A 9,465-nucleotide genomic window follows, 5' to 3' on the forward strand; every position below is an offset into this window, starting at 1 on the left:
TATCCATATTATCACAGGAGAAGAGCAATCGCATAACTTTTAAAGCTTAGGAGAACAATCAAGTAGTCTGTAGGTTGAACATTTTATGCTTCATAGACATTTTTAGTCTATTAGACTTTTCACACATTACGTTCTGAGATTCGGGTCATTTGCGGTAAAATGTCAAATGAAGAATAGCTTTAAAATGTTATTAGAATTAACTTAATTGAATCTTATCGACAAAGAATGTCAGCAGCATAAAATCAGTCTGATATATTTTTATACTTCATATCATTATGGATTCTGTGCAATTAATGTCTGTACATTCTGCAATGATTTGGAGTTATAAATGTTTAAATGATGGGTTTGTTTCTTACAAACAGGCAGCTTTTCACTTCACAAGATGTTAATTAATGGACTGGAGTTGTGTGGAATACTTGTGATGTTTTTATCAGCTGTTTGGATTCTCATTCTGACGGCACCCATTCACTACATTGGTGAGCAAGTGATGTAATGCAAAATTTCTCCAAATCTGTTCCCATGAACAAACAACTCATCTACATCTTGGATGGGCTGAGGGAGAGTAAAAGCTAATTTAATTTTTTCCTTTACTGACTGCTTATTACTAATTCTAATTCATTTCTAATATGTATAATACATAAAGAATACCCCTATTTTCTCTGGTAACGTGATATAAACAATGTATGTGATGTAAAAAAAAAAAAAAAGCGTTTATTTTAAAATTAAAAATTTATTTGAAAACATTGAACATGTTCTTAAGAATCTTCCTTATTTTCAAAGAATACATTTTTAATGTTTTTTTAAAAGAAGTCTGTTCTGACCAAGCCTGCATTTATTTGATCTAAAGTACAGCAAAAATCTAAACATTTAGAAATATTCTTACTATTTAAAATAACTGCTTTCTATTTGAATATATTTTAACATGTAATTTATTCCTGTGATTTCAAAGCTGAATTTTTAGCATCATTACTCCAGTCACATGATCCTTCAGAAATAATTCTAATATTCCAATTTGCTGCTCAAAAAACTATTATTATTACTATATTGAAAACAGCTAAGTAGAAATTTTTCCGGTTTCTTTGATGAATAGATAGTTCAGAAGAACGGCATTTGAAACAAAAATAGAAAGCTTTTGTAACATTATAAATGTCTTTATCATCACTTGTGATTAATTTAAAGCATCCTTGATAAATAAAAGTATTCATTTGAATAATTTATTTGCCTAAAAATGGTATAGTGAATAGTATAGTGTGTGTTACAAAAGCATTTTATTTCAGATAAATGCTAATCTTTGGATCTTTCTATCTATAAAAGAATCCTGAAAAAAGCTACTCAACTCTTTTAAATATTAATAATAATAAAAACAGCAAATCAGCATTTTAGAATGACTTCTGAAGGATCATGTGACACTGAAGACTGGAGTAATGATACTGTAAATTTAGCTTTGATTACAAGAATAAATTACATTTTAAAATGTATTCAAATGGTAAGCAGTTATATTAAATAGTGGAGATATTTCACAATATTACTGCTTTTGCTGTATTTTGGATCAAATAAATACAGGCTTGGTAAGCAGAAGATATTCCTCTAAATGTAAAAAAAATCTGATATATTTTTAAATGCATTACAGATTCATACCAGCCAAAATTAATTAAAAAATTGTAGAAATAAAATAAATTACTTATTTTTTAAAAGGAACACCAATGTGCATATATAGATAAAGTAAACATAAATGTTAAAAATAAATCTAACTGTAATTTACTTTACAATCAAAGTGCATTTTTGGTATAAAACATCAATAGTTGCATCGGAAGTGGAGTCATTATGAGTCATCAGTAACTCACTTTGTAAGTGTGTTTTGACAGCACAAGAGTGTTTTTTTATAATTTATGATTATTTTCCCTGAGTTCTACAGTGCCTATATTTTTAGTAAATTATTAGTTGGTGACAGCCAGCTGTGGCAGCCTTTCTTAGTCTTGAGTTCTGAAAGTTATAGTATGTTTCCACAAAACAATGAACACTTTCATCTCAAAAGATTAAGAAAAAAATCTCTATAAATATATAATAACCCTATTTTCCAAACTGAGGCATCAGCAATGTTTCTGTATGTGTGTGAAATGATCTGCACTGGCTTTAAAACAGCAGTCAGAAACATCCGACCAGAGAAGAGAGAGATGGACTCGGGAGGTCAGATGTCAGTCCTTCAGTACTTGTTCTAAAGCTGAGAGAAGGTTCCTCAGTCCGTACATGTAGCTCTCATCCGGACAGTTGCTGGGAAATACATGAGCGAAATCGATCATCTTCACCTCCACTGCCTCCTCCTGTCCAAACTGCTTTTTATCCCCCATTCCAATTTCCTTGTCTTCCTCTTCTACACTTCCTCCACGCTTTCCGTTGGCATTCCTCTCATGCTGAACGTTGTGGCAGTATGGATGACTGTGTGTTAAACTGCTCTGAAAGCTCAAAGTCTCGTGGGGGTTGTTAGAGTTGCTCTGTGGCTCCCCCTGCTGATGTTCTGTTCCTGAATCAGCTGGCTTGTGTCTGGATCCATTGATTGTGTGAGGAGAGCCTTCATACACCAGCAGCAGAGAGCTGGCATAGAAATGCAGCTGAGTCTGGCTTTCAAACCAGTGGAGAATGCTTCGGATTTTAGAGATGATCAGAGAAACTGCATGTCTCCGTAATTCTCGACCATTGTGGAAGAATCTAGTCAGGCCTAAGGAGATAAAAAATTCACAGATTAATTTTGTGACTTCATGATCAATGTGAACCACTATATTTAGCATCGCTATAAACACAGATCACATTATTACCAATAACAATTAAAAAATTATTTTGGCTACATTGAATATCACTCTATATAGCCTAATACAATCAGATACAACAATAATTTCTCAAATATTTATTACAATATATACTGATAAATTTAACATTCTCTTCAGCGGTAGCCCTATGAGATGACTGAATGGTTTCAACTGATTTCCTATTGAACTGTCACCCACTGAATTGCTGTGGTCAAACTATTTAAAATATAGTGAATTAAAGGTTGTATCAGCGATTTCTAGCCTAAAACATAAAGTGTCAATTTCAGCTGACCTTTCTTCACGATCCGCTCGCTGCCTGCCCCATAAATTGTCTGTGAAAAAACCGCGTCTCTCTGGTCAGCCTAGGGTCCGAGATATGCCAAAAAAAACAATCGGCGCTATCAGCTATTCCACAGATAATCAAACAGTGTTCCAACCAATCAGCGTCAGGGGTTTGGTGTTGTGGACTTTCGCTCCGCCTCCCTCACATCCCAGCACCAGTAGGAAAGTCCACAACACCAAACCCCTGACGCTGATTGGTTGGAACACTGTTTGTTTATGTGTGGAAAGGTTGGTAGTGCCGATTGTTTTTTTTGGCATATCTCGGACCCTAGGCTGACCAGAGAGACGCGGTTTTTTCACAGACAATTTATGGGGCAGGCAGCGAGCGGATCGTGATGAAAGGTCAGCTGAATTTGACACTTTATGTTTCAGGCTAGAAATCGCTGATACAACCTTTAAGCTACAAACTCAATAATAATGCACAAGGTTTCCATCTAACACGCATTTTGAGGTGCAGCTCGGCATTTTAAGCAAGCGTTTTCTCTAGTTAGCACTAAACCGGATACCTCAACTGAATATTTTCAGGTGATTTGTGTCGGATGTTATTTTTGGAATGGAAATATGGAATTGCATTTGTAAATATTATACTTTTTTTGGTTATTTCAGTTAATGTCATAAAACTACCAAGCTAAGCCAGTAGTTGTACGGATAGTGTAATGTAAACATGGCTGGAGATGCGAAAAACAGAGGAACAGGCAAACCGATTCAATTAAGTGAGTCATTTACGCTGGAACCGCCCAGACTGATTCAAACTCATGGCTTCAATCATTCAGTTAAAAAAAAAAAGATCAAAAGAGCCATTCATGTTTGAATCATTTCCAAACTTCACTTATGACTTTTAAAAACATGCATGATGGGTGAAACAGAGCTTTTCAAAACTCTGAATCAGTTAAACCACTGTGTCGCAAAATGATTTCGAAGTGGTTTTCGTGTTTCGCAAATCATTTGATTCAGACCGGGACTTCAAAGCGCGTATCATCATTTGATTTAGATTGAGACTTTGGATTGCGTATCACAAATTATTTGATTTAGATCGGAACTTCTAAGCAGGGTCGCTATTCTTTCGGTTCATATCAGAACATAGTCAGATCGGGAAATGATACGAGCTCTGAAGTCCCGATCCTACTATGAAATGTTTTAATACTTTTTGACTAGTACGCAAAATCATTTGATTCAGATCAGGACTTCTTTGTGTATCGCTAAATACTTGATTTAGATCAGGTCTTCGGAGCGGGTTTGTGAATCTTTTGATTCAGATCGGAACTCTGGAGCGGGTTAACGAATCATTTCCGAAATAAATGATTCGCAATTCGGCCTCCGAAATCCAGAACTGAAATTATGGCTCACGAATCATTTAATTCAGATTGAAACTTTGATTCATATTCATATTGAATCATTTGATTCAGGTCGGGACTTCGGTGTGAATTTGCGAATCATTTGATTCAATTTGGAATTTTGGAGCGTGGTTCGTGATTCTTTTTTTGCGTATAGCTTTTATAACGAAATTATAAAATCTGGTTTTCATTTTCATTTTTAGAATTAAATTGATTTATTTAAAATTGGCAGAAAATGCCTTCCATACATACAATCATTTTTTTCTTAACTGTGAGGTATACAGTAGTCAACATTTGAAGTGGATCAAAACCTATCATCAAAGTTGTCCTAAAACCAAAAAAATACCCTTTCTTGTCTTATGACAACTATTTTGATCCACTTCAAATGTTTACTGTATATAGTAATAATAACAATGAAGTTGGAGTCGCACCATTTTTAATGGTGTCCTTTCTGAGACTGCGCCCATATAACTGGTCATGAGCAATGTAACTGTCCGAGTCGATCTGGTACACCTGAGGTGAGAAGATGAGAAAGAAGATCAGAAAAGATGTTTCAATCTGTTTCAAATTAACAGGCCTGTCTTGCTGTGCAAAAACGAGCATTGGCTAAAGTGGCCTATGAGGCCTTAAAATTTTGTATACAAAGGCATCTCTCTAGGTTTAAAACAGCACTGGAGAGACTGTCATGCAGACTTAAACCTGTGATGAGCCTCACTGAATGGATCCTTCCACACTACAAAACAAATGAAACAAACTGAAATAACATGGAAAGCAAGAGCAACAGAGAGAGGGGAAAGGAAGGTGAGGGTGACAGCAGCTGGCAAATATTTCCCAGCCTTGAGACACTGAAACCAATTACGTGCAAAGAAACAAGAACACACAGAAAGCAGAGAGGGAAGATGATTTACTGAGAAGCTGGAGGAAGGAAACACTGAACAGAAGAAAAGAGATGGGAGGCTTCACACTTAGTGAAACTCACAAGGCTGCAAATCCTGTCACTAATAAAGTGAAATGTAGCATAATTTCAACAATTTAATTGTCTTATAAGTCAGGGATCTTTCCTGGGTCAATTTGTCTGTATTTACTGTAAGAAAAACACTGCACAGTTAGTCAGAACATGTTTCACTCAATGATTAATTGAAGCTGTGGAGAGAATGATTTCATGGTGGGCGGAGCTACCTGTTGTGACATCACTGTGACATCGTCTTTTCAGATGTAATTTATCATGGTTAGTTTCTAGATTAACAGGGAACAGATGTTAAAGCTTGTGCCACTGACTGGCTTTTAAACACATTGTGATTGCCCAGGTCGGGAGTTTTCAGGGCCCTCTAATATGATATAAATGCCCCTTTACAAAAATATAAATGCAGAATTATATATTTATATTATCAGTACAACAACCTATGGAAGCTTGATTTGGCCATTGAATAATAAAAAAAGGTAACAAAAAAAGATGATGTCATAATTCTGACTTTTTTCTCAAATTTAAGATATAAACTCACATTTGTGAGAAAAAAAGCCTGAATTGTGAGATACAAACTCGCAATTGCAAACCAAAGTCAAAATTGTGAGAAAAATGTCAGAACTGTAAGATATAAACTTGCATTTGCGAGGATAATTGTGAGATACAGAGGTGTGAAAAATTGTTGGCCCCCTTCTTGATTTTTTTTTTTTTTGCATATTTGTCACACTTTAATGTTTCAGATCATCAAACAAATTTAAATATTAATCAAAGATAACACAAGTAAACACAACATGCATTTTATAAATAGTTTTTTATGAAGGGAAAACAAAATCCAAACCCACATGGCCCTGTGTGAAAAAGGACCTGCCTGACAAAGTGAAGTAGACCAAAATATCCTCAAAAGCTACACATCATGTTGAGATCCAAAGAAATTCAGGAACAAATGAGAAAGAAAGAAATGAGATCTATCAGTCTGGAAAAGGTTATAAAGCCATTTCTAAAGCTTTGGGACTCCAGCGAACCACAGTGAGAGCCATTATCCACATATGGCAAAAACATGGAACAGTGGTGAACCTTCCCAGGAGTGGCCGGACAACCAAAATTACCCCAAGAGCGCAGCGACAACTCATCCAAGAAGTCACAAAAGACCCCACAACAACATCTAAAGAACTGAAGGCCTCTCCTGACCTCAGTTAAGGTCAGTGTTCATGACTCCACCATAAGAAAGAGACTGGGCAAAAATGGCCTGCATGGCAGAGTTCCAAGACGAAAACCACTGGTGAGCAAAAAGAACATAAAGGCTCGTCTCAGTTTTGCCAGAACACATCTTGATGATCCCCAAGACTTTTGGGAAAATACTCTGTGGACTGACGAGACAAAAGTTGAACTTTTTGGAAGGTGTGTGTCCCATTACATCTGGCATAAAAGTAACACAGCATTTCAGAAAAAGAACATCATACCAACAGTAAAATATGGTGGTGGTTGTGTGATGGTCTGGGGCTGTTTTGCTGCTTCTGGACCCGGAAAACTTGCTGTGATAAATGTAACCATGAATTCTGCTGTCTACCAAAAAATCCTGAAGGACAATGTCCAGCCATCTGTTCATGACCTTAAGCTGAAGCGAACTTGGGTTCTGTAGCAGGACAATGATCCAAAACACACCAGCAAATTCACCTCTGAATGGCTGAAGAAAAACACTTTGAAGACTTTGGGGTGGCCTAGTCAAAGTCCTGACCTGAATCCTATTGAGATGCTGTGGCATGACTTTAAAAAGGCAGTTCGTGCTTGAAAACCCTCCAATGTGGCTGAATATCAACAATTCTGCCAAGATGAGTGGGCCAAAATTCCTGCACAGCGCTGTAACAGACTCATTGCAAGTTATCGCAAATGCTTGATTGCAGTTGTTGCTGCTAAGGGTGGCCCAACCAGTTATTAAGTTTAGGGGAAAACACTTTTTCACACAGGGCCATGTGGGTTTGAATTTTGTTTTCCCATCATAATAAAAAAGCTTCATTCAAAAACTGCATGTTGTGTTTACCTGTGTTATCTTTGATTAATATTTAAATTTGTTTGATGATCTGAAACATTAAAGTGTGACAAACATGCAAAAAATAAAAAATCAGAAAGGGGGCCAACACTTTTTCACACCACTGTATAAACTCACATTTGCGAGAAAAAAGTCAGAATTGCGAAATACAAATTCACATTTGTGAGAAAAAAAGTCTGAAGTGTGAGATACAAACTCGCGATTGTGAGAAAAAGTCAGAACAGCAAGATATAACTTGCATTTGTGAGAGAAAAATCTGAATTACGAGTTACAAACTCGCAATTGTGAGAAAAAAGTCAGAATTACAAGATATGAACTTGCATTTGGGAGAAAAAGGTCAGAATTGCGAGATACAAACTCGCGGTTGTAAGAAAGTCGAAACTGCAAAATATAAACTTGCATTTGCGAGAAAAAAGTCAGAATTGAGAGAAAAAAATCAGAATTGGGAGATACAAACTCGAAATTGTAAGAAAAAAGTCAGAGTTGCAAGATATAAACTCACATTTGCGAGAAAAAAGTCAGAATTGCGAGATACAAACTCGCGATTGTGAGAAAAAGTCAGAACTGCAAGATATAACTTGCATTTGTGAGAGAAAAATCTGAATTACGAGATACAAACTCAGCAATTGCGAGATATAAACTTGCATTTGCGAGAGAGGTCAGAATTGTGAGAAAAAAAGTCAGAATTACGACATACAACATGCAATTGTGAGAAAAAAGTGTGACTTGCAAGATAGAAACTCGCATTTGCAAGAAAAAAGACAGAATTGTGAGAAAAAAGTCAGAATTGCAAGATAGAAACTTGCAATTGTGAGAAAAAAAGTAAGAAATGCAAGATACAAATTGGCATTTGCAAAAAAAAAAAAGTCAGAATTATGAGAAAAAAGTCAGAATTGAGACAAACTCGCAATTGCAAGAGAAAAGTCAGAATTGCGAGAAAAAAATCTGAATTGCGGGATGCAAACTCGAAATTGCGAGAAAGTCAGAGTTTAGAGAAAAAAGTCAGAATTGTGAGAAAAAAAATCAGAATTGCGAGTTTTAGTAATTATGATTTTTTTATTAGTTTTCGTTTTTTGAAGTTTTGAATTTTTAAGTACTTTACCTTTACTTCAAAATCGCATTTAGTTGTCAAGCTATTTCTTCCTTTTCTACATTTTTCAAATTTAAGTTTTTAATCTGATGTTTATGTTATTTCACTTTAGCTTTATATCAGTTCTCTGGGTTAAAAGCATTATACCAGATACTTCCACATTAAAAAAACCCTTCAAGTCAGTCACTAGTAACAATCCAGCGAATGAGCATAAAATGTCACTGTTTGTATCATGATAAATGCATCAAAATGGGACGATCTTTAGACTCAATGATTGAATTAATTTGATCTATCTCTTCTCATGTGACCTTCTTCACAGCCAGTGCACTACAGTGAGGTGTAGAAAGCAAATGCAGAGAAGTGTACGCACTGACCACTGGTTTCATCACAATCTTATCATCAAATGTCTTATCAGTATTCCTCAGAGGTAATTAACCGAGTGTCTGGATAAGCTCTGAATATTGATCAAGCCTTACAAGACAGCAGACGGGGATTGCTGTTGTGCAGCGCTGAAAGCGAACCTTTAGAGCCCTCACTCGGGTGATCTGAAGCTTAATATTGTGTTTATGAACCCTCACAGTTCGTAATAAGAAAATCAGATACCGAGAGGAGGATACAGAGATAAAAACAGCAGAAAAACAGGGGATCCTGCATAATGAGGATAAGGAAAGTTAATAAATCACACACACGTTGTCTCACCCTCATGCCCAGTAACAGGAACCCAATCTCTTCCATCAGAGGATACTTGCTAATCTGCTCTTCACGTTTTTCTGCTGACGCAAACGGGTCGTAACTTCTCCTCCCGATCTTCACATCCATGATGCAGGGCCGTAAGAACCTCCTCGTCACATCCACCAGTTTCAGATACAGCTCTGAGAAGACAC

General features: G+C 36.2%; 1 protein-coding gene across 1 annotated transcript; it reads right to left on the reverse strand.

Annotated features, from left to right (window-relative positions):
- Window positions 1-774: 774 nt before the first annotated feature.
- LOC141326431 (inositol polyphosphate multikinase-like) lies at window positions 775-9,407 on the reverse strand. The gene is made up of 3 exons (XM_073835178.1): window positions 9,281-9,407; window positions 4,912-4,993; window positions 775-2,716 (listed from the first exon to the last, which is right to left on the reverse strand). Exons 1-3 carry the CDS (start codon window positions 9,398-9,400, stop codon window positions 2,196-2,198), a joined length of 723 nt encoding a protein of 240 aa, XP_073691279.1. The 5' UTR covers window positions 9,401-9,407; the 3' UTR covers window positions 775-2,195.
- Window positions 9,408-9,465: the final 58 nt, after the last annotated feature.

Source organism: Garra rufa, chromosome 2 (assembly GCF_049309525.1).
Source record: "Garra rufa chromosome 2, GarRuf1.0, whole genome shotgun sequence".
NCBI classification, from domain to species: Eukaryota; Metazoa; Chordata; class Actinopteri; order Cypriniformes; family Cyprinidae; genus Garra; species Garra rufa.